At 38.5% G+C, this 25,683-nt stretch overlaps 1 protein-coding gene across 1 annotated transcript; it reads left to right on the top strand.

Moving 5' to 3' along the window:
- The first annotated feature begins 2,404 nt into the window (after nucleotides 1-2,404).
- lcp1 (lymphocyte cytosolic protein 1 (L-plastin)) lies at nucleotides 2,405-25,370 on the top strand. The gene is made up of 16 exons (XM_044365466.1): nucleotides 2,405-2,546; nucleotides 8,512-8,611; nucleotides 11,529-11,677; nucleotides 11,889-12,012; nucleotides 13,109-13,241; nucleotides 13,569-13,650; nucleotides 13,755-13,920; nucleotides 14,498-14,640; nucleotides 15,413-15,508; nucleotides 16,725-16,920; nucleotides 18,212-18,290; nucleotides 19,268-19,382; nucleotides 19,911-20,044; nucleotides 21,007-21,127; nucleotides 22,353-22,477; nucleotides 23,675-25,370. The coding sequence occupies exons 2-16, from the start codon at nucleotides 8,545-8,547 to the stop codon at nucleotides 23,805-23,807; spliced, it is 1,863 nt and encodes a 620-aa protein (XP_044221401.1). The 5' UTR covers nucleotides 2,405-2,546; nucleotides 8,512-8,544; the 3' UTR covers nucleotides 23,808-25,370.
- The last annotated feature ends 313 nt before the right edge of the window (nucleotides 25,371-25,683 follow it).

The raw sequence follows: 25,683 nt of genomic DNA, 5'->3' as shown, positions 1-25,683 counted from the left end.
ACATCCATGTTCACTGCCAAGCCCCCAGGAACAGCACTGGGCTTTGAAGCCTATTTGACATAGTGGCCAAACCATGGAATTACAACTTCTGAGTCTGACGGGCGCAAAAAGCATTTTTCCCACACACAATTATGGGAAAAGGAGTAGCTGTAAAACAGTGGATACATTTTTTTAAGCACCACATACGCCATGAAATAACTCATTTCACTATCAGAATTTAAGCCATTCGGTCCGATCACATCTCGAAAGACTATACTGAACTTGTTATAGCCCAGGAACTCATGGTTGTACCGGCACAAGTATGTCTGTTGTATCATTAAACTTTGGTTACTCACTTGCTTGGGCCAAGGCTCTAGACTCCACCAAGTACTGTAGAATCGGGCCTGTAGATACAAGTGTCAGCTCTGCTCCTTCTCAATTGGTGTCCAGTGGCTTTTAGGCAATGATCAGATGTGTAGCAGCGTGAACGTGGCCCTTTGTCTTCCTGCTACCTGCTCCTCTGGCTTCCTGCTTCTGACTGGCGTCCCTCCGGCTTACAAACACCCTTCTCCCGCCTGCAGCTCCACTTCCTGGCTACTGATCCTGGCCTCGACTGAGGATTGGCTGTTCCAGCTGTCAGTCCTACTGTTCAGTCAGGGTAATTGTCCAATCGATTGTACTTATAGTCCAGTAGGTAGTACATTACGGCAGAAAAAAAACTACAACACACAACAAAACTATACAATTCAAGATAGTTCAAAGCAATCCCATAACCAATTACAGCCAAATCATCCAAAACACAGTTAAAGCCAAATAATTCAAACACAGCAACTAATATATATGCATGCGAAACAAACACATCAAATCAAGAATATTCTGCCATGTGACATGGACACCCCTGTTCACAGGGCAGTGGTTCCCATCTTTTCTGTCAAATGTATGAAGTACGTAACCGAAACATGTTATGAATGGATTATAAAATATTATTTAATACAATTGATTAGTTAAAAATGAATATTGTTACTATATTGTTTATACAATTTAAATGGTCTGGCTTGCATCCACAACCACTACCATTTGGTGTGGCAGAAGTTGGACTGTTCAACCATCTATTACCTTCAGTGCCACAACTAACAATTATTTTCATTATCAATATATCTGTTGATTATTTTCTCGATTAATTGATTAGTTGTTTGGTCAATAAAATGTCAGAAAATGGTGAAATATGTCGAGCACTGTTTCCCAAAGCTCAAGATGATGTCCTTAAATGTTTTGTTTTGTTCACAACCCAAAGATATTCAGTTTACTGTCACAGAAGACTAAAGACACCAGAAAATATTCACATTTTAGAAGTTGGAATCAGAGAATTTGGACTTTTTTTCTTAAAAAAATGACTCCAAGTGATTAACTTCTAACGCTACAGCTCCTCTCTTGCTAACTAGTTTTTACACACCTCTAACATTTGCAATATGTGGTGACAAATGGGTTAGTTTATTAGTTAATTAGTTCCAGTTTCAGTTCATTGATCATTGTAAATTTATAAAGATCAGCATCACACCAATTCTTTAATCTTATTTGACTGTTTATTTTCCTCTTAGACAAAATAGTAAATACATTATGTGGATATATCATTTTAATCAAATCACAATTTCCATTTTGTAGTTTAGTTAGTTAAATTTAGTTCAGTTAATTAGTTAAGTTTTCACATACCCCCTGACAAATGCAGAAGTACCCACTGGTGAACAAGTTCATGGTTTGGATGAGGCCCTCAGTTCAAGTGAAGGGAAATCTTTATGCTACAACATACAAATATATGCTAGACAATGGAGGGCTTCCATCTTTGTGGCAACAGTTTGTGCTTGTCCCTTTTATTGTTTCAGTGTTTGATCTTCACTTTTTTGGCCAGGTGTTCAACATGGGGCATAAATGTGAGCCTAGTATGTAGCCAGATACATCAATATCTGTAGTTTTCTACACTTTCAGTTTGAGAACTCTCAAGGATTTGAATATGGACAGAGGGCAGGATTCTCCTCTGTGTTCTTGAAAATAAAACTATTGACTTAAAGACCACACTTCCTCACTGGCAACCAGCATTTTATTCAAATATAAACAAAAGCACAGAGTAAATAAATAAACACTCAACCCTTTAAACCACCACTTGATCATATTTCTTCAGTGTGTATGGACAAAGTGATTTTTGTTCCTATTTACACTTTGTTCTGGATGTGACGGCATTCTAGATGAAACCCACCCTCTTATGACACCTACACCTAACATGACAGTCTGAAACAAAATCCATCACACCCAGCACGTAGGTTCACCTTGACCATCGTGCATTGCCATATAAAGACAAGAAAACGTTTCATTCCTGTTTTTGAAGGGTTGCATGTCACTTCCTTCCTTGTAGATTTGAATAGATGTGCTGTCGCCCTGCTCTCTGTGCCGACTCAGTCACTGCCTGTCAAGCAGTGAGCAGCACAGCAGCCACAGGGACTAAGTAACGAAACAAGACAGACAACGAATAATCCTCTACGCTCAGAGATCACCAGCCTCACTGCAACTCTCAGGTAAAGAAATGAAATGAGATCAGGTGGCCTCTGATCCACGCATGTGTTCGCTGAGGGCATCAATGTGAGGTGAAACTTGAGAGGGACTTTAATTTCTTATTCTGTGTGTTTGTGTGAAAGAGGAGGACAGAGTGTGTAACTGTTTGTAATCCCATGTTGATGCTTATATTATGGCACAGTCCACTTTTTCTTAATGAAAACCCTGACCTTTGTTCATCTCAGGCCAGTCTTTGCTTCTCTGCTCATGAGTCGTCCCTCTTCATAAAACAACACACAGCAACAACAGAAACTTTGAAGCTGTCTTGTTTACATTGCATAACTTGTTGCTTGTGTGACTTAAATAATTTAAAACTTTTATGGATGAAAATGTAAGAGCAGTTGAGGTCTTTCGGAGAGGAAGTTAAACCACTGCAGTGAGCTAGAAAGGAAGTTTTGCGGTTAGCTTCACTTCAACTGCAAAAAATCCCTCCAAGGCAGCGAGGGTGAACAGAAACTCATCAGCTCCCCACAGTTTTTCACTAGTCTATAATACTTTATGTTGTTTTAAAAAGAAGAATGATGGGCTGTTGGATATAGTTGATGAAACTTAAGCGCAAGCATGAGGCACACTAATGAGGATGAGCACATGCAAATACTCTCAGTGGCTGCACTGAAAGGCCATGCTGCTCAGCAACAATCCTGTTTTATTGTCTGTTGTAAGTTGATTCACAAAGTCAAGTCCAAATCATTGCAAACTGTGCAAAGTTCCTTACTTTACGTCACAGACTCAGAAATAGGGAAGTTCAGCTATGACCAGTAGTGGAAAGTTAGTAAGTACATTTATTCTAGTACTGTTCTTAGAGTAGGTATAGTTTCATACTTCTACTTGAGTATTTTCTGCTACTTTATACTTCTATTCCAATACATATCAGAAGGAAATATACTTTTTACTCCACCTTTATCTGACAGTTAATAGTTACTATGCAGATCCCAACATACAGTTTAATCATATTAGAAAACAAGATGCATTGTTGTACACTATCTAGCTATAATACTTAAATACATAAAGAAATACTTTATATAGTGAAATTAAGAAGATTTAACAAATACTATATGTATTTAAGTAAATCTTAGACTTTTAATGTACTGTTTTTAAATTGTGCAATTGCAGGATTCATGACTTGGATTAGAGTCATGAATCTGGTGACATTGTACATTACTTACTACAAAATAAAAAAGACCTGCAAATTTGACTTTAATTTTACCACCAGGGACTTGTGACTTCACTTGGACTTTAGCCTTCTGACTTGGAATAACTTGATATCCACACACACACACACACTGATCACCACTGGGAATCTAACGACTAAATCTTGTAGTTAGTAGTTGGATTGTGCTTGCTCCATTTAAGGCACACAAGGATTTGAATGCTGTGTAGTTTTCGCTTAGATGAAATTGATATTGATGCATTTGGATAAATTGTTTGCTTCAGCTGAAACATCCAGAAGATTCAAATAAAAGGGAAGAAAACTACAATGTTACCAAGCATACAGCTACTAAAATAGCCAATTAAATCTGTAGAAACAATAATAGTAAGAATAATGAAATAACACCAGTTGCTAAAGAAAATTGCAAGAAGAAGAAATTCAGCTTGATGTCACGGACAAAAAAAGTATAGTACACGTGTGGAGCAGCAGCTTGGTGACATCTTGCACCTTAAAGGGGACCTATTTTGCTTTTCCTTATTTTCTGTCATATATATAATGTTACAATGTCAGCTGTTCATATTAAACGTGGCTAAAGTGTCAAATAATGAGGTAAACGTATGTAGAAGTAATACACAGCAGGGCAAGGTAAAATAGAAAGTAGTTTACCTGTTAGAGGTGTGCTGGTCATTTGCAGCTCTTCATCAAACATCATCATCACTGTGGCTGTTTCTGCTTGTACTGTTCCTCCCTGCATTATTTCTAACTGATCCGCTCAACAAAGTTCTCCAAATATCTCCAGAGGTTTTTAGCACTGCTAATGAAGTTCCATTAGTTCGGGGAGGTATATGTTTAATTTCCTGTAAAGCAGGAAAGCAGAAACTGCATTGGCAGTAACTTAACATGACTCTAATACATGCCCATAGACTGTATAAAAATAATGGACGTAGCCACATCACCCATTGTTTTGTGGACTCACATCTTTGTGGACCTGTCGCCATCTTGGATTTTTGGAGCCAGAAGTGACCTTATTTGGACAAGAGGGTGGAGCTGACCCCTAACACTAGCTGCTAGGCTGGTTAGCACAGTGCATTTACAGTCTATGGTTAACTATGGTTATGGTTAATCTGTGAATCTATGGTTACGCTATGGTTACATTACCTAACCAACGTTGTCGCCGTTATAGACTTTGTGCTTTATTGTCATATTTAAATTAAGTGGGACCATAATTTACAAAATTATCATCATGTTGTATTGAAGAAGACTTGAAACTAGCAATTGGGACCATAAACTCATTAGGAAAGTGTTTACTGGGTTAATAAATTAACTGAGAAGTAGGGTCATTTCCCCATAGACTTCTATACAATTGGACTTCTTTTTGGAGCCAGTGGAGTCACCCCCTGATGGCCATTAGAGAGAATGCAGGTTTAAGGCATTTCCACATTGACCTCACTTTTCAGACCCAGAACTACCTTGCACCAGCCTGGTGTTGCCCCTCACTAGGCTTCCTGAAGCTGGCCAATCAGGACAGAGCGGGAGGGGGGCCTTACAGAGACAGGAGCTAAGACTGCCTGTTAGAGACATAGGCTGAACTGAGGGGCTGCATAAAGGGCCAGTATAAAATAAATAAGATGTTTTCTGAACTGTGAATCATGCAACACTACTCTAGTGGAGTCCCAGTATAAAATTAAAGAGGGGGAAATTAGCATGGTAGGTCCCCTTTAAATGTCAGACTATAATTATGAGTCATCTGACTACAATTAGCTCAAACAGAGCTGATGAGAAGTAAATGTGAAAAAGTATTCAGAGCGCCATTTTAGATTTAGCTTTACCGCTACAGAGTTTCATTTCTGCTTTTGATCTGCTGGCTGCTGCTCGACAGACAGAACAAAGCTGCTGTTAGTCACATCTCACGTCAGCCATTTCCCACTAAATTTAGACTTTAGAGCTGTGAACACAAATGGGACAAATAACCCTTTTTAACATCTTCAGTCATCTCTAATCTATGCACACACTGCTTGATATGAATTCAGGGTTTCTTAAAATCAACCTAATGTTATGCCCCAATCCTCCCTTTTTTTGCACACTTAGTACAACTTAAGTATACCCTAAAACCTTTAAATCCCCTAACAATTCAAGATCCTCAATACATGTTTATTTGACATGAGTAAGTTTCAAGATGTTTTAAAAAGTTAAGGGAATCTCTTCCCCATTGTTTTGTCCGAACGTTGCATGTGCACACATTCTGACACACATGCAAATTATACTTACAAATTACTGAATAAAGTGACCGTAAGCCTCATGCACAAAAGAAAATAATATAATAAAATGAATAAACAATGAAATTACAGACATCTCAAGCTAACAGAACTGATTCAAGGGAGATATGATGGTAATTTCAACATGCAAGAACACTTTGTCTAAGCTGTCTGCCCTGTGGTTTGATCTTTCAGTCTGACACATTTCATTTTTAGTCAAGTCTGAAATCTGTTATATTTTATCCATACATATCAAGTGGATGTAGCCACCTGTAAATGTTTCCTGTGCTAAGTACAAACAGGAAACAGTCAACTTCTGATTAATCGACTCCTTTGTCCTTTCTGCCTCTGTAAAGCACTGCAAGAATTCACACATTGCTGTATTACGATGTGGAAACAGCTGCAGAAGCTCTGAAAGAGCAAACCGACAAGTTGCAACATAAATGTGTTTGCATTTTGGTTGCAGGTGGCAGAATTTACTGTTGAGGTTACCTCAGCATGTCAGTTCAATAATGTTATTTATCCCCAGTGGGGCAATTAAACAGTATGTGTACTTAGCAGCAGCTGCTCACTTGTTCACACACATCTCAATAAAACACACTGGACAGAATAATAAAATATATACAAATATTAAAAAGCATAAAGTGCATAATAACAGCTACAAGCTTGTTGCAGTCAGTGGAAGGAATTGGCTTTAGCTTGTGGATTTTTTTTTATTCAGTTAATATTTATGGAGCTGAGCGGCTGTCAGAAGTATTTTATTTTTTACTTAGTTCATTGAATGTGTGCCATTAGCTGCCATGAATGTCTGTACCAAAGTTTGTGCCAATCTATCCAGTAGATGTTGAGATATATCACAGCATAAGTGAAAACTTTGACCTGTTGGTGGCACTAGAGGAAAAATCAGGGAATCACCGAAGGATTCATCCTTTGGGGAATATGAATGTCTATGTAAAATTTCATAGCAATCCATCGAATAGTTGTCAAGATATTTTAGTAGTGGACGGACAAACAGACCATAGAGCCAGACTGTTAGCATGGCTAGAAACATTTCCTCAAGTTGATAACAAAAAAAAAAATCTGGATTTTTCTCAACACACAGTTGCTCTTGCAAATTAGTAGTACATAAATGTCATTTCTCAGAGACATACTGTAGGACGGATTTATTGCAGGGTCTTCATGTTTTTTCTGATTATATGTCAGCTTGTCAGGAAGTTGAATGACTCATCTTAAAACTTGTAGTTAGTCTTCTTTGTGGTTTTGCAGTGTAACCTGCTAAGTCTTTCTTAACGTCCTCCTGACATGGTGTGTGACTGTTCACGTTTAACCCTGCCAAAAAAGGATATATAATCATACACAGACACTTAACATGAATCATCACAGACTAAAATAAAAAGCCCTGTGTGTGTCAGGTGACTATCTACTTCTCAGAATTGCTTCACTCTTCATGACAGGGCACTGACAAATCGGATGTGAAATGTTCTGCTCAGTACAATCTAAGGGGTCCATATCAAGATTGTTTGTTCATGTTGTGTGTGTATGTAAAAAAAAAAACTATGGATTGATGTATTATTATCTGATTTTTCAAATATCGATATCAGTATCAGGCTCAAAATCCAGTATTGGTTGGCCTGTAGCATGCACTGCAAGACTGGAGATGCTGACAACTGCAAAAAAAATAAACCACAAGATCTCTATTCGAGGATCTGTCATAAAATCTTGTAAAGACATTCATTGTCTCCAGAGGATGAATCCTAATGACTTCAGTGATCACCTGACTTTTCCTCTAGCGCCACCATGAGGTTCACATTTCCTCAACAAAAACTTGTTTTTGTAGTATTGTTTTATTTGTGTGCCTGATGTTGTATTGTAGTGCTGCCGTCCTGGCCAGCACTCCTTTGAAAAAGAGGTTACTAACCTCAATGGGATTTAACCTGGTTAAATAAAAGTTAAAGTAAATACAAATAACATCTACTGAATGGACTGCCATAAAATTGAATACAGACATTTGTGTTCCCCTCAAGATGAAATCTAATAATTTTGTTGATCCTCTGATTTTTCATCTAGCACCACCATCAGGTCAGAATTTAATTTGTCTAATACTGTAGTTTCGCAATGCAAACATGCTAAACAGATGATGACCATTGTGAATATTATACCTGTTAAACAGTGTCATCGTGGGCATATTAGCATGCTGATGTTACCATTTAGCTAAGACTTGTTACAGGTTTTTCAATGTGATAATACCTGCATAAGTAAAAAAGTAGAAAACAGATCACATGTTGGAGCAGTCTGTCCTCAGATCTTGCTACACAGCTATAACAAAGAAACACTTCTCTGTCAGGCAGCAGAAGCAGGAAGTTGTAGGCTGGCAGAAGTGAGAACTATGAGCAGTTTGCATCACAGTACAAAATCAGGAGATAACATCTCTGAAGTTCCTCCTTTTTTTCTGCGCAAGACCGGTCAGTACTATCAGGATTTGACTTTTAATTTAAGGGTGCTGTTTTTTTTGTTCTGTGTCAGTTTCAGGTTCCACTGCTAATTCAGGTTTCCGACATGGCTACCACCACACCGATCTCTCCGGAGGAGCTGGAGGAACTTAGAGAAGCTTTCGCCAAGATTGGTAAGACACCAAGGAACCTGCAGCATTACTGTCATTTCTTCAAATGTTTTTGATACAGGAAGGAATAGTGAAGGAGGACTGGTGAGGGAGCTTAATCAGAAGCATCAGGTGTTCTCCTAAAAACAGCCTTAACTGTCCAGGTGTAAGGTGACTGATCTCGTCTTTCAAAATTGTCCTTTTAAGATGTCACATTTTCTCCTTTTAGCATATATAAATGGTCCAGATGGCAGTATTTCTGATTATAAAAAAGCCCTGTCTTCAAATCAACCCTCGACCCTTTTTCAACAGTTTGTTTTGGGTAATAAATATAAAACTTCTAACAAATATTCTAAACAAAAGTCAACTTAATTCATTTTAACAAAAGGTAAAAAAAAAAAAAAAAAAAAAAACCGAAAAGAAATTGTCTCGAGCAATGTAAGGGAGCATTTTCAGACTGAGGAAAATATGTATAATTTGACATGACCAAAAATCACAGCCCCGGGTTGAACACAGGTCAGACTCTGTTCCTTAATTGTTTGTCTGTTTGTTTGTTTGTTTGTTTGTTTGTTTTTTCCAAAATTTCTGAACATTTTTATTGTAGAGTTGAGAGTATAGAGATGACAGGAGATGAGGAGAATTGAACATTGCAGTTCATGGTTCATCAGCAACCTAAATCCTTAGGCCACCAGGAGGCCCCATATTTTTGTTTTTTAGTTTTAAGATCAATGTTGAAAAAAAGGAAGATAGTGCTACTTTACCCGATGTCTGTTTAAGAGCAGAGGAACCAGTACAGCAAGAACTTGATCATCATTAGTTTTTAATTTGACGACTCAACTGACAGCTGTTTCTATTGGGGATGGGAATATCAGTGCTTCTTGCAGTTCATTATAGTGGACTACTAACGTCAAGAGAAATGATTACACTTATTTTTAAGTAACAGTTTTCAGCAGCTAAATTGCTCAGGAGACAAGACGTGTCAGGGTTTGTCTGATTCAGCTCAGGAGATGACTTGATCAATCAGTCACATCATACATTAAAGGGAAACTCAGCCAGCATTGTATCATTACAATGTGGGTAGTATATGCAAATGAACAATGTTTAACTTCCCTCCCTGTTGCCTGCAACCAGAGCTCCCCGCTCATTTACTGGCTAAAGTCTGCTGAGTGACGCAAAACATGTCGTCCGGCGGACTTTGGAGATCTGCTTAGACTACAAATGTTTCTCATTGTCTGTAGTGGTGCCTTCAAGGACGGTAAAATGTGGGTCTCCCAAAACACTCCTGTCTACTATGTTATGCTTGTGATAGGGAAAAGCAGACACTAAAATATCATACTACCAAATACTATAAAATATGAGATTTGTAAGATTTATTTGAAAGAAAACTAGTTTCATGTCACAAGGCTGAACATCGCACTGTTGAATTGCGCTGTCTCCGTGATTCCTAACAAACACTAACACAAACAAACAACTAGCTTTACAATATAATGTTGGGGCAGAGATGTAGCGCTACTAATACAACTTAGGCCGAATATAGTACCGTGGAATCATACAAAACTGAGTAAGGAGGAGGAAGTTACCATGGGAGCTGTAACAGGGGCAGCCGAGAGATAGGCACTGCAGTCGGACAGGTGGCAACAAACTTTGCAGTGTTTTGGTAAACTAGACTGTGTTTTCTGACAGAATATTATATCAGACTTTGCCCACTCTGAATACAGAACAACAGCAACTGTGTTCCAAGTGACTTGCGGCTGCATCCACATAACATAACTGACTCCAGCTAGTCCAAATGGTCCTTGCACACTGGTATGATATATCCAGACTCGATGAGGAAAAACATTGTGTAACTGAAAATAAGCCCCAGTAAGGAGATATAGGGCCCAATCTTACGCCCGGTGCAGAGCGGCGCTAAGCGCAGTGCAAGTCTCTTTGCTATTTTAAGACCGACGCAGTTGTCATTTTCCCATCCAGCGCCCACGTTGTTAAAATAGCAATGGCACTTGCGCCCATCAGTGCACCCATGGGCGTGTTGGTCTAAAAGTAAGGTGTGGTCAGGCGGATTGTTGGCGCATTGCTACCCTGAGGCAGCAGAGAGCGACTGAGCCATTGACCAACAAAAACCTGGTCTAAAGTCAATGGCGCAGTGTTTCACCTAATATTTTAAGGGCACATTATCAGGACAGTAATATGCACCTACACAAGCGGGTGCACAACATACACTCTGTACAAACATTTTCCTTTTCTTCTCCTAAAATTCTCATACTTTTTTCTGTTAGGCTTCTAAGTGAGATTCAACAATCTTTGTTCGGGAGATTTCATCGTTAGATAATCAGCGACCCCAAACTTCCAAATCAACCTGTGCTGCTGTTAAAAATCGAAAGATGAAAACAAAAAACATTTATCAGCGTCATACTGGTGGGCCTGAAACAATTAGAAAATATGAAAACATCTGCCAATAACGTATCACCAGAGCAGCACTGCAGTGAGACAGAATAGAAAGGGAGTGGTTTGACATGAAGTTAGATGTGAGAAGCTTTCTAAAGCCACCGGAATAAAACCCTGAGTAAGATAGTTTCCTCTCTACTGGACTGTATAAGTTGCCAAAATATACCAATAAAATCATAAAATAAAAAGTACAAGAAAACTGTTAAAAGTGACAAGTTCTCTTAAATTGTACATGCCACTTAAGAATAGATCTGTTCATATTAGTGGTTCTTGCATGAGGCCCATTGTCTATAGTGACCCATCGTCACCGGATGCATATGTCTGTGGGTTATGACCAGGTCAACCAAAGACTGAAGGCTAAAATTACCCCATAATTAGCAGAAAAAAATTATTCAAAAGCATATAACCCATCATACACAAGCATGAAAAGGGTATTAAAGTTACACTTTCTCTTCACCATGTGTGACCTCTGACTCTTCCAATCTTTTTCTTCCAGATGTGGACAACAATGGCTATATCAGCAAAGACGAGCTCAACGGGCTCTTCAGGGCCGCCAACCTGGCACTGCCGGGGTACAGGATCCGAGAGATTGTCCAGGAGTTTACCAAGACTGGCGACCAGCTCACCTTTGACGAGTTTACTCAGGTGAGTTCACAAGTCAAAGGTCACACAGTCAAATGTACAGCATAAAGCAGTACATATACAGTGTTTGTCTGAATGTGCCATATTGATATATTTAACATATAACATATTTGATGTGTCTTTTTCATCTAAAGCAAAGACAGAATATTTTCTTTTCTGAACTGTATTTGACTGGAATTATTTATATTCCTAATTACCCCATATCCACCTTCAGATCGTCCATGGTCTGAAGAGCACTGAGGTGGCAAAGACCTTCAGGAAAGCAATCAATAAGAAGGAGGGAATCTGTAATGTGGCAGGAACCTCAGAGCAGTCCGGTACTCAGCACTCCTACTCAGGTCAGTACACGCACACACACGATCAATAACTGATAAAAACAACAACTAATGGGTGTGTGTGTGACTAAATTTGACTTCAGCCAAATTAGATAAGAAACAAATTACACTATATTACATTAGAATCAAACTAGATGAGATGAGATAAGTTTAGATTAACATTAGCATTAGCACCATATTAGACTAGATTTGATTAGATCACATTAGATTGCAACTGGTATAGATAGATTAGATTAGATAAATAAAGTTATTTAGACTTCATCTGACCTTTGATTTTGATTTTATCCCAGTAGAATTGGGTTAGATCAGATTAGATAAAATTAGATTAGATTAGATTAGATTAGATTAGATTAGATTAGATTAGATAATGTAATAAATTAAGTGATCAAATAAAAAGACAGCAGTGACAAAGGGTCAGGGTTTCAAACCAGAAAATGTCCACAAATCAATAGAAAATATGAATATTAATGTAATAATTGACGTTTTGGGAAATACACTTGTTGTTCTTGGTTAGAGTTAGAAAAGAAGACCGCTCTTGTCTGTATAATAAATATGAAGCTACTGCTAGCAACTGGTTAGCTTAACTTAGCATCAGAACTGCAACAATTAGTCAATTAGATGATTAGTCGATCAACAGGAAATTTAGCGCCAACTATTTTGATAATTGAAAAATCATTTAGTCATTTTAAGAAAAACTAAAAGTTATCTTTGGGTTTTGGACTGTAGATCAGACAAAAGAAGATATTTGAAGACGTCACCATGAAATGATACCAGGCATTTTTCATTATTTTCTGACATTTTATAGATAAAATGATTAATCAAGAAAATAAACAGCAGATTCACTAATTAAGAAAGCAATCGTTAGCTGCAGCCTACTTAGCACAAAGACTGGAAACAGGGGAAACACCTACCATGCACCTCTAAAGCTAAAACAAACAAGATATAACCTGTTAATTAGTGAGCTTTAGAGGAGCTGATAAGCAGATTCAAGTTCAAGTTCAACATATTTACACCTACATCAGGGTTTTGTAAGAAGACTTTTTGATGTGAAAAGATTGAAAGCTGCTGATATCTAACAAGGGATTTCTTCTGCCAACAGAGGAGGAGAAGGTGGCCTTTGTAAACTGGATCAATAAAGCTCTAGAGAAGGATGCAGACTGTAAACATGTTCTGCCGATGGACCCAAACAGCAACGACCTGTTCACCGGAATGGGAGACGGCATCATTCTCTGGTACTCTCTACTTTTAGAGGATACTGTCTCATTTTGTGACAGCACCCAGTAGCACCCCAAAATTCCCAAATCTAAAGAAATAGTTTGATATTTTGGGTAATTTGCTGATTTACTTCCTTGCTGAGAGTTAGGTGAGAAGATCAGTACCATTCTCCATACAGATGTGAGTATCAATGTTCTCATCTATCTCTCAGAGAGAAAGTGAATGAGAGGATTTCCCAAAATGTTGAACTATTCCTTTCAAGTAGTTTTTAGGTTGTGCTTAAGTATGAAAGTGTTCCAATGTTGTGGTTGTTAACCTGAATTTTTCATTTTTCTTCTTTTTAGTAAGATGATCAACCTCTCTGTCCCTGACACCATCGATGAGAGAACCATCAACAAGAAAAAGCTCACACCCTTCACCATTCAGGTGAGACAGGAAGTGTCTGCTGAGCAGGATCAGATTCTTGTTTTCAGTTCGATCATATATATGACTGATCTTTACATCCTGTGTTGCGCCATTTATTCTAACAGGAGAACCTGAACCTGGCTTTGAACTCTGCGTCAGCCATTGGCTGCCACGTGGTGAACATTGGAGCTGAAGACCTGAAGGAGGGCAGGCAGCACCTGGTGCTGGGTCTGCTGTGGCAGGTCATCAAGATTGGACTGTTTGCCGACATCGAGCTCAGCAGGAACGAAGGTGTGTGTGTTTTTGTGTGTATTCATATTGATTCCACTGTGAATCAATCATACCTAAAATAAAGAGGTTTTATTCACATATTTCAAGGGTGACAGAATAATAGAAACACCCCTCAACATAATGTAAACCAGTACAACACTGTCTACAACCTCATAAGTTTAAAGGAATAGTTTGACATTTTTGGAAATATAATTATTTGCTTTCTTGCTGAGGGTTAGATGAGATGATTGATACCACTCTCATGTCTATACGTTAAATATGAAGCTACTGCCAGAAACGGGTTAGCTTAGCTTAGCATAAAGCATGAGCATAAAGACTGGAAACGGGGAAAGGGCTTGCCTGGCTCTTTCCAAATGTACCAGAATCCACCTACCAGCACCTCTAAAGCTCACTAACATGTACTACCTCATTTGTTTAATAGTAGCAAAACAGCTATTTATTTATATGAAAATGTTGCAGACTATTATTTTAAATCTCACTCAGTCATGACCTTTGAGCTTTGACAAGCGTTTTTGGACAGAAGAATCCAGCGCGTCATGTTGCTTTTATAAATATTTGTATTTGTATGTGTGTGTAGCTCTGATCGCACTGCTGCGTGATGGAGAGAGTCTGGAGGACCTGATGAAACTTTCCCCAGAGGAGCTGCTGCTGCGTTGGGCCAACTATCACCTGGAGCAAGCCGGTGCTCCCAAAGTCAACAACTTCAGCTCCGACATCAAGGTGATCACACACACACAGACACACATACATGAGGCTTAAACTGATCCGTCAGTTGATATTTGGCTTTAATAAAAAATATTAAATGGCTTCTGTGTGACCTAGTAGTCAAAGTTCAATTCCAGCCACAGACTTTTGTTGTATTTCATAACTCACTCTCTCTCCATTTTCCTGTCTGTCTCTAAAGTCAACTATTTTGACAAAAAAAAGAGAGAAATCTTTAAACTATCAGATGGCAACCTGTCAGTATTGCAAGGTTTGATAAAATGTTTTATTTGCATGTTTTAACCAATTATTTATTAATTAATGCTGGATACTATATGCAGCTTTTTGTAAAACTTGGTCTTCTTTTGAACAATTTCTGTCTATGCTATATTTTCTAAAGTACAAAAAATGTTGAAGCTTTTAAATGTCTTTTTTAACATTTAACGTTTTAGGTACATGCATTTATCTGTTGTCCCATTTAGATTTTTTATTTATATTTACAATTATAACTATGATTCAGAGTCAAATCTCTATTTGTTCTAGTGTAATTATTGATTAAAAAACAACATTTGTTTAATAATGGTAAATTCTAGATACAGATCACCATCAAATTGAACTCTTCATTGGTTGTTGCTTATGAATGTACTCAATTGTATATAAAATCACAGCAGGTCACATTCATTTGCTTGAAATCTGGCTTCATTATTTATTGTGTTAAAAGCCAAATCACTTCAGTCTGCAGCTGTTTCCATTTGTGATAATATTCCCAAACTGTTTGTGTATGTTCCAGGACTCCAAAGCCTACTACAACCTCCTGAACCAGGTGGCGCCCAAAGGTGATGAAGAGGGAATCCCCCCCATCACCATCGACATGTCAGGACTCAGGGTAAGAGAATCAAGTGTGAATTCATGGAGAAATCAGTCAGAATGTACCCTGGTGGTGTAGGGGTTAAGCTGCCAATCATCATCTTCAGTTCAAATCTAGCCAGAGACGTTTGTTACATGTCACTCCCCATCTCTCTCTCTCTCTCTCTCTCTCTCTCTCTCTCTCTCTCTCTCTCTCTCTCTCTCTCTCTCTCTCTCTCTCTCTCATCCCTGTTGCTCTCACCTTATGGCTGGCAATGTAGCTGTTAAATAATTTACATTTATTCAAGGCCCTCAGGATGGAGGCCCTCAGAGGCAAGTTTGTCATGATTGATTTTGGGCTATAAATGCAATTAACTTTACTTGTCGTTTCGCTCTTATTTGGAGGTACTAACTACAAGTGTATGAATATGAATTGTAAGGATATAGTCTAAATGTATATTAGAAACATTATTTCTTTGATCATCAACATTACAAACAGCCAGTAAATGTAATAAAGGTAAAGAACCAGAGTTAATACGGGCAGGAAAAATAGATTTCCAGCTTCAAAATAAGAGCATCTGCATTATATTGATGAGAGGTTGGTGAGAGGAAGTTTTACAATAAGGTTCAGTGATGATGTACAGAACATATTAATATTACTGTTGAATAGTGTTGCATCCAGAGTCCTACAAATCCGGTTTACTGAAGTAAGTTTGGTAAGTAGTTTAAGCATGGCTTTGTGCTCAGTGTTGTTGGGTTAGGGTTAGTGTGTGTGAGCTGTCTCTGTTAGCACCTCACATTCTGTGTCATCATTAAGAATCACCATGTGATACTTGGTGATCATATCAACAAATTAAGTTTAAAAGAAGCTAATTGTGTACAAGAACCACGTTTTCAAAAGAAGTCTGCAAAGTTGCCACAAAGATCTCATTTTGTGATTACACCTGTTAGTTGTTAGATCTTGTTTTGTATGATGACTAAAAACTGGCCAACATGGCAGTGTAGAGTAGATTACAGTCTCACATTCACAACATTTACTTATAGAACAATCACATAGAACCTGACAGAAGAGTGAGGGCAGTGTTTCCAAATGAAATTTGTCTTGTAAATTATTCCAAGGCCAGGATGTGTATTGTCATAGAAGTAACCTATCTCAAGTGGTAATGTCCACTTCAGCCAACATTAATATAAACACTGAAGTCAGATTTCTCAGCTTCACACATTTTGACATTGTCCTTGTCCGTCCCTCTCTGCAGGAGAAAGAAGACCTGAGGCGGGCAGAGTGCATGCTGGACCAGGCTGACCGGCTCGGATGCAGACAGTTTGTCATGCCCACAGATGTCATCCGTGGCAATCCTAAACTCAATTTGGCTTTTGTTGCCAATCTTTTCAACAAGTACCCAGCTCTGAAGAAACCAGAGAACCAGGATATCGACTGGAGCTCTATTGAAGGTGAATTTTAGAGCCTCTAAAAGGTTCTTGTTCTCTTTCCAGTCCAGAGATTCAAGCCTGTGCCCTCTGACACTCCTTATAACTTCAGATTTATTTATTATTACTCACACCTGGTATTAACATGGTATCTGTATCCAGATAGCTTATCTGGATAAGGGAAAACGCATGCTAATGCAAGGTGTAAATGCAGTTCACCAGCCCCGCCTAGCTAATCTGCATATCGAGATCCAACCATAGATAGAATCAAGATAATTGGAGTGATTATTAATGTTATGGAAAATTCTAACTATAAGGGTTTCAAATTGGGTTACATTGGGTCAAGCATGGGCCTCAAGGTCACAGTAGAGATAGCAGTAAATCTTATAGAGAGAGACACTGTAAAAACATTTTCCTGTTTAGAAACTAATGAGCCGATAGGCTAAACTTTGCATACAGTAGATGCATTGAATTTGACCATTTCTGGGCGTATAGTTTTTATGGTATGATCTGCAGGGGTTTAAAGGGTGACTACCTGTGACCACCTCATCAGAGTATTAGAGCTGGCATCATGCACAGACAACTGTGATTAATAAAGTTTCTGTTCTCCACTTGGCCAAGTGTCTCAGCATAAGACATCAAAGGCTCCTGGCCACTTTCTTCACTGATGAGTTGACCATTGATCAGTGTTCTCCATGACAATTAATACCAGGTGTACATGCAAAGAACCATGGATCTGATGTCATTATCCAGATAATGTATCCAAATACAGATGCACATGTTAATACAAGGTGTAAATGGAGCCCTTGGCTCACAGTTATCGGATTCAGACTTTGCCAAAATATAAACAAATAACAACAAAAAACAAGTTGCACTGCACAAGTCCAACCTGTTCCAAAATATGCACAAAATGACCAAGAGAGCTTTTTTTTTTTTTTTTTTTTTAGATTTTTATCACTATCTTTACTTAAAACCAACTGTATTTTTATCACACACCCTTTTTTGTATTTTCCTGCTGCTTGTTCTATTTCCACTTAGACTATTAACAGTTTCACAGCTTTTATTGAGACTCAGTTTAGACTTTATTTTTTCTGATGGTGACACTCAAATACAATGTTTTATTATTTGATTAATTTAAATGTTATTTTGTATATTTTGTTGGCAGTCTATACAATTTCCAACTGTGTAGGCCCACCTATTTCCAGTCTGAATCCAATTAGAGAGTTTTTTGTCACAGATGCTGTTACACCCCTACACACTGCTGCAGTATTTCCTGCTAGTGTTTTTTAATCAGCGCACTGATGTTTTCCTCCAGGTGAAACTAGGGAGGAGCGTACCTTCAGGAACTGGATGAACTCGCTGGGGGTCAACCCTCGTGTCAATCACCTCTACGCGTAAGAAAACTCACTGCTCTCCTTTTTCTTTACCCTTTATTTATCTGCCTCACATTTCTCATCTGGGAGCTTTCCACTTAATCAACATGAGTAACTACATCCTCAATGTACAGCTTCAGACTGTCAGAGAGGCTGTGCATCCTGCTTTTAATTCTTTCACTTATCCCTCTGCTCAGGTTAACGCCCAGTAATGATTTAGCTTTCATCATTACAAGGTTCTGTGTGTAGAGTAGTAATGCAACAAACTGAATTGAGTCAACATCACATGTTCCTGCAAGACCATGTACAATAGTTACTGCCTGCTATTGAAAACATAGTTAATCGTAGTTTTTCTCTGCACACACAAAAACAACATACTAATGATTTAGTTATTCTTAGAGTCTTACCAGTAGTGGGGCTAAAAATGTAAAGTTTGTCCTGAGGGTGGTGCAAGAGAAAAAAAATCATGTGATGTACGCTACATAATAACCTAAAAACATTAAAGAAATAATTTGACTTTCTGGGATATACACTTATTCACTTTCTTGCCATAAGTCAGATGAGAAGATTGATACCACTCTCATGTGGTATCAATCTTCTCATCTGACTCGGCAAGACAGTGAATAAATGTATTTCCCAAAATGTCAAGCCATTCTTTTAAATGTTGTTAGGGTGTTTTTGTCTTGTACCACCCTCAGGACAAACTTTACATGTTCATTACTGGTAATGCTGTAAGAACAGCTAAATCATCAGTATTTTGTGTAAGACTTTTTGTATTATTTGTGGCCTAATGAACATTACAGGTTTACACAACAAAGGTTGTATTTTTAAGGTGAAAATACACTATGTATTTTTTGACATACAGTGTGAGAGGGATCTAACGACCGATACCCACATGTAGCTAGGTAACAATAAATCAAGGGACACTAGATAACGCCAAAAAGACATGTATGGTAATTTAAAGTAAGTTTATGTGTGTGTGTGTGTGTGTGTTACAGAGACATTGATGACGCCCTAGTGATCTTCCAGTTGTATGAGAAGATCAAGGTGCCAGTTGACTGGGACAGAGTCAACAAGCCTCCCTACCCTAAACTGGGCAGCAACATGAAGAAGGTATGACAGCTAATCAAAGTTCAAGATAGTCATGATCGCAGATTAATCATTGGAAGTCAAGAACAATTGAAATACTGTTGGGGAAAACCTTAGTTGTCTTTGCTGGAGCAAATATAACACATTTAGAATTTTGTACCAAAACGAGCCACAGCCATTTCACTCATAAGCGAGGTGTCCAACCTGTTGGGAAATGCAAAACCGAGTGCAAAATAGTGTTGTTCACATTAAAAGTGATCGAATTGTGTGACAAGTTGAAAAAGAGAGCTTAAACCTTGGCTTTCAAACCTTGGCCATTGTTCACTTCCGTGCAGCTGACCAATTGTCAATTTCATCTCTGTCTTCAGTCCAGGACGTGTTTAGCCAAACTCAGCACGAAAACTAAAAGTAGGAGGAAACTGCTAGCCCCACTCTGTCAAAAGTGAACACATGTACCCTCCAAAACAGTCAGACCACAACTCTTAGACAATCAACTCAACTGTAACCAGCCAAGTGATCTAAAATATAACACATTTGTTCTGTCTTTTCCAGCTGGAGAACTGTAACTATGCAGTGGAGTTGGGCAAGAAGGAGGCCAAATTCTCTCTGGTTGGCATCGCAGGTCAGGACCTGAACGCAGGGAATCGAACCCTCACCCTTGCTCTGCTCTGGCAGCTCATGAGGAGGTAAGTCATTCACAACCTTTATTACCTTTCATAGAAGTTCTGTCCCTCTCCATCAGTCTCCAACACAGACCTCCATCTTCAATGATGGAACTCCATTGAAACACCAAAGTTTCTATATTTGTCCTTCATGTTGGACAGCTGCAGCTGTCATCTTGGATTTACAGCAGTTGTAATGGATTCTAATGGAAACATGTCAAAATATATAAAAATGATCCATATGTTCCAAACAATTGTTGTATTTGGCCATTATGTATTCTGAAGACTCTTCCTCCAATGGTGCTTCAGAGCTACGATTAGGAGAGGGTGATAGTGAGGCAGTGTATCCTCTGTTAGGGAGTGTTTGGAACATGCTGTACATACAGATCAAAGGCAGAGATGTGGTTTATGCCGCAGGAGTTATTTTTTCTGCTCCTAAGTTTTCATGGATGTTTCCAGACTTTGGGGCAACTGTGGCTCAGGAGGTAGAGCGGGTCATCCACTAATCCAAATCTGCAGTTCGATCCCTGGCTCCATTTGTTTTTGCCATGTCTCTGTGTTACCGTTGCAATCTATTGTAACGAAGGAGCAAGCTACATCTTTTTAGAGCCACATTGCAAGCCTTAAGGCAGTGAGTATTCACTACTTAAAAGATAGATTTTTTGTTATATCTCTGTGACATACCATGGCTTGCAAAGTTGGTAAAGTCACATTTGATAAGAAGCAAAAGAAAAAGTTGTTCTTACTGCCCCTTGAAATTCAAGTATTCCAGGATTTTTCCCAGCCAGTTGGAGCATGTCTAATCAGTGGGCATCACTATCTTTTAATGATCCAAAATGGTTGAGAACCACTGAGTTGTGCAACAGTACTCCTGGACAGTAGCCAGGATTTTAGAAATACTGAGGTCATGAGTCCAAACACCCCCCAATCCAATCCAAATACCCACATGTTGCACACACAGGACTGAATGCTGTCTGTTCCCTCAGGTACACCCTGAACATCCTGGAGGACCTGGGTGACGGGCAGAAAGTGACTGATGACACCATCGTGGCCTGGGTCAATGACATGCTCACACAAGCGGGCAAATCCACTATCTCCAGCTTTAAGGTAACTGATTCCTCCACAACGCACAGAAATACATTTAAAACTTTCTGAGGGACTACACTTTAGAGTGTAGAGTCATGATCGATGTTATGGTTGAAGGATTAAGTTACCCAGAAATTATGTAAGATATTGTCAGAAAACTGGCCACTACTAGTCAGGCTTGGTGTTATGTATCAAACCACAACACTGAACAATATCAAAAACTGTCAGGTAGCTTATTATTCCTGTATATCACATCAGATATTCTGGTTCAAATCATCATTTTTATCTTATACTGTATTTACGCAGTGTTCTAGGACCTCTATTGTGTTAAGACATGTTTTTGTATGTGTTAAACACTGTTGCATTTGAAAAGTTTGGTTTATTTGTTAAGGCTTTGCACAAAACAGACTTACACTAAGGCATAGATTTATTTATTGGAGTCAAAGTTAAGAATGATTAATGTTATCATGCTGCCTTATTAGCATGGCATAAGACTAATTATTTTCCAGCAATCCTATAGAAATATTGCGATTCACTTTGTTTGTGTAAATGGAGGTGGAATGAGTTCAGCCTTTGTCAAAGAGTCCAGTTTTCTCTTTAAAGGAAAAGTTTGACATTTTGGGAAATTTGCTGAGAGTTAGATGAGAAACTGGATACCACTATCATGTCTGTATGGTAGATATAAAGTGACAGCTAGCTAGCTAGCTTAGCTTAGCATAAAGCCTGGAAACAAAAGGAAACAGCTGGCCTGATTCTGTCCAAAGGTAGAAGTAAAAAAAACTCTTAAGTGTAAATATAGCAATTTGTCATTTTAAGGGGGTTTTGTGTAGCTTCATATTTATCGTACAGACATGAGAGTGGAATCAATCTCATCATCTAACGCTCAGTAAGAAAGCGAATATACGTATCTCACAAAATGCCTGATTCTGTGTAGGGGGCAGTTTAGTTTTCACACCATAATTTAATTTGTACAAATAAAGATAATGTACAGTGTCTGAGTTTTTGTGATGCTCTGCTGCAGATTCACATTTTGCCAAATTTAGAATTTATTTATAGACATGTAGGTATTTCTTTGACTGTATAGTACATCAGTGATGCTTATCAGACTTGAAACCTGTATTCACAGTAAAAGGCGCCCCCTGAAGTATTATAGCTGTACTGTGTTGATGGAGGTTCAGTTGTGCAGTTTTGGCTTCCTTGTTGCAGACATTCCACTCTTTGTGTGTGTGTATGTGTGTGTGTGTAGGACGGGTCCATCAGTAGCAGTATGCCGGTCCTGGACCTGATCGATGCCATCCAGCCCGGATCAATCCGGTACGATCTGCTGAAGACAGAAGATCTGACTGAAGAGGAGAAACTAAACAATGCAAAGTACGTACAGATTTATTTTTAACAAATTCTTATAATTTACCTCACCTCATCTTTAACTTTTAAACAGAGCTGTAGTACTACTAGAGGTTCAATCTAAAGCTGCTGAAATGAGAGAACACTTCCAGCAAAGGGGATACCCTAAAGAATATATTTCTTTGGCCTATCAGAGAGTCCCTCACACTGATAGGGAATCCCTTTTAGCTAAGAAAACTAAAACCACTATCACCACAAAGATTATCTTCTCCACTGAATATTCTCCATTGGCAGGTAAAGTGAAGCTAATTATCCTCAGTCATTGGAATATCCTCAAAAATGATCCATCTCTAAATAATATCAGCTTTGTACCTCCCATAGTGACCTTTAAAAGCTCTCACAGTTTGAAAGAGACTGCAGACTCAGAATATGGAATATGCTATGGCACAACATTCCTCTAACCATGGCTTTACTGCCTCATTAAAGTTCTTGGGAATAGAAAAAAGTCCCCCTCACCTAAAGGTGGTGATATAGTTAACTCACTGCTTCACAGAGAAGCATATTGGGTTCATACACAGTTGAACCCTTTGGCCTCAATGAAGAGCTAAAGTTGTCATGCTTACTCTAATTCATGATATATTGTTGCTGCAGAACATGCACATTTTGTGCTTGGTTTCATGTAACTCAAAGATAGAAGTGTATTCTTCTTTTTCTGTCTTGTTTTAATGTATGTGTAGCACCTGGACATTGGCTCTTAATCCCAGCCCCTACTGTATATCTATTGTCCAATACGGTTGAATTCTTGTTTCATCTTCTATCCAATGACAAATGTACACTATCTTAGGTTGACTATGTGTTTGCCTTTTGCCTTTGTCCTCTTTGACTCTGATGAAGACAGAGTATTGTTGAAATGTTGGTCTGTTTTCACTGTTAAAGGCTGCAAATCAATCACATGCTTCAGTCTGTTCTCATCTGTAATGTGGTGTGTCTGACCTGAGAAGTACCTCAGTCATATGCATATTTGTGGAAGATGCGCAAAGAACCCCTTTCTACTGGGAAATCTTTGTCTGACTGCCACTTTACCACATTTCTTACAAAGACTACTGCATCTTCTTGCTTTGACTCCACATTCAGAAGTAACATCCAATTAGTGTTCAAGAAAACCCCAGAACTGAAACTGTTCTTTTCATTGTTACATGCTCACTGTCATCACTGTGTTGCTAGGTACGCCATCTCTATGGCAAGGAAGATCGGCGCCAGGGTGTACGCGCTGCCTGAGGACCTGGTGGAGGTCAAACCCAAGATGGTGATGACAGTGTTTGCCTGCCTCATGGCACGTGGCATGAAGAGAGCCTAAAGACCACAACCACCTCACCAACCTACCATCAGTGACCTTGAATCCGCAAACAGGCCAAAGGTTGAGGAAATTATAAAAAAAAGGTAGCTTATGCAGAGGCTCAGCTGTGTGTTTGTGAATTTAAACAAGACAGTTAGCCTACTTTTTGCAAGAAAATTAACTTTTAATTACAGTCTGATAACCTAAAATATTGGATATACTAGGTTTGGAGATACAGGGTACAGATCATGTTAATACAGTTATGGTACGTCACACATTACAAAATGTTGGTGATGTCTTAAGTGCCACAGAGGGAAAACAAAGGGACAGAGGAAGGACTTACTTCTACAAATATTTCTTAGAGGCAGAAATCATCTGAACCGTTCAGTCACACTTCAGATGGCAGAGCCACAGAGCCAGGTTGTGAATTGCAAAGACCAAACTCTGGTCATAATATAAATAAGTATATAACCAAAATTATTTCCATTTCCATGCAGTCACAATTTTACAAGCTGGCAGGCTAGCTACTGCAACTACTTTACCTATAACATGGCCAATCTGAACTTTTAGTAGTAGCAGACCGCCAGTCTCGCATCTCTTGGCTTTTTCATTAGGTTTAGTGACATTCTGTCAAAAAAATATTGGTTTTGTATCTCCACCCACAGAGGTTTAACTGAAAGAGATCATTTCTGCCTCCAAAGAAGAGTTTTGAAGGGCTAAATCTCCAATGTAAAATCGAAATGTAAGAAAAGTCACTTGCTGCTGCCTTTACTACTAGTGTTGAAATGATTACTAAGTGCTTACTAAGTGATTACTCGATTACGATAACTCCTAAATTTCAGGTTCCAGCTTATTAAGCACAAAAAACCGACCAAAGGCAATAAATGTCTATCAGATGAGTCCAAAATACAACCATTATATCAGTAAATAATATTGTTAATTAAAGACCCTCATTCACATTTTACCAGCTGATTGGAGTTTAAAGAAAAAGTATGAAGCTTTTACTGTGAATTGTTCTCTTTGGGCTTATTCTTCTTGGTCAGGAAACACACATTCTAGTTTCCTTTTACGTTCCATTTTCATTATTTTATTTTAATAAACAATGTTTGACAGGTCTAATGACCTTTTGCTGCCTCTTGTCAGTTCAGGGCTCCATATCAGCTTCTTAAATGTGAAGATTTGCTGTGTCAGTTTCATATCACTGTCAATTTAATTCTTCTGGTTTTTGGACTGTTGGGCAACAAAAGAGGAACACATATAGCCATTTACACATCCCACTCTTTGCTGCACTGTCGATATCTCTGATAACTGCAGGCAACAACAGTTTTCTGTTGCAATATTATTTTTTTCTTTAAGAATTATGTGCAGTCGTAAAGGAGGTTGATCATGAGGGATTTAATTCCTTTTTTTATAGAGCTGCAATGTTCCTTGTTTTTACTGTTTATTTACACGGTACAGAGTATGTGATGTCTCAGGCAGAGCCACAGCTTTACCTGCTCAGTTTTCTCAGTTGATTACGTCCACATATCAAATCAGAAAGTTTCTGCCAAATGTATGTAACAAATAAAGTGATTTTGTATCAAAGACTGTGTTGTGCTTTGGTTGTACAGTATGAAAACTTTCCCCGGTATTTTACTGCTTAGAGATTATCCTGTAATAGCTAATAATGGCATCTCATTCACAGTAACAGCTTGACATTTTGGGAAAAATCATTTGCTTTCTTGGTGAGATTTAGATAAGAGGATTGATACTATCGATGTTCTCATCTCTCAACTCTCAGATAAAAGGTGAATAAGCATATTTCCCAAAATGTTGACTTTAACAGCTGAAGCACCTGTTACTCTGAAAAAGATCAGCGTTTTCAGTCACTGCATCAGGGTTGTCTGAGGCACTATCA

The sequence above is a fragment of the Thunnus albacares genome, chromosome 11 (assembly GCF_914725855.1).
Source record: "Thunnus albacares chromosome 11, fThuAlb1.1, whole genome shotgun sequence".
NCBI classification, from domain to species: Eukaryota; Metazoa; Chordata; class Actinopteri; order Scombriformes; family Scombridae; genus Thunnus; species Thunnus albacares.
This window is presented reverse-complemented; position numbering and strand designations above follow the sequence as displayed.

Coding starts and splice junctions, on each gene's coding strand:
- lcp1 (XM_044365466.1), top strand. CDS start 8,545: ATGGCTACCACCACACCGATCTCTCCGGAGGAGCTGGAGGAACTTAGA. Junction 12,013..13,108: donor TACTCAGCACTCCTACTCAG/GTCAGTACACGC, acceptor TTCTGCCAACAG/AGGAGGAGAAGGTGGCCTTT. Junction 13,242..13,568: donor GGAGACGGCATCATTCTCTG/GTACTCTCTACT, acceptor TCTTCTTTTTAG/TAAGATGATCAACCTCTCTG.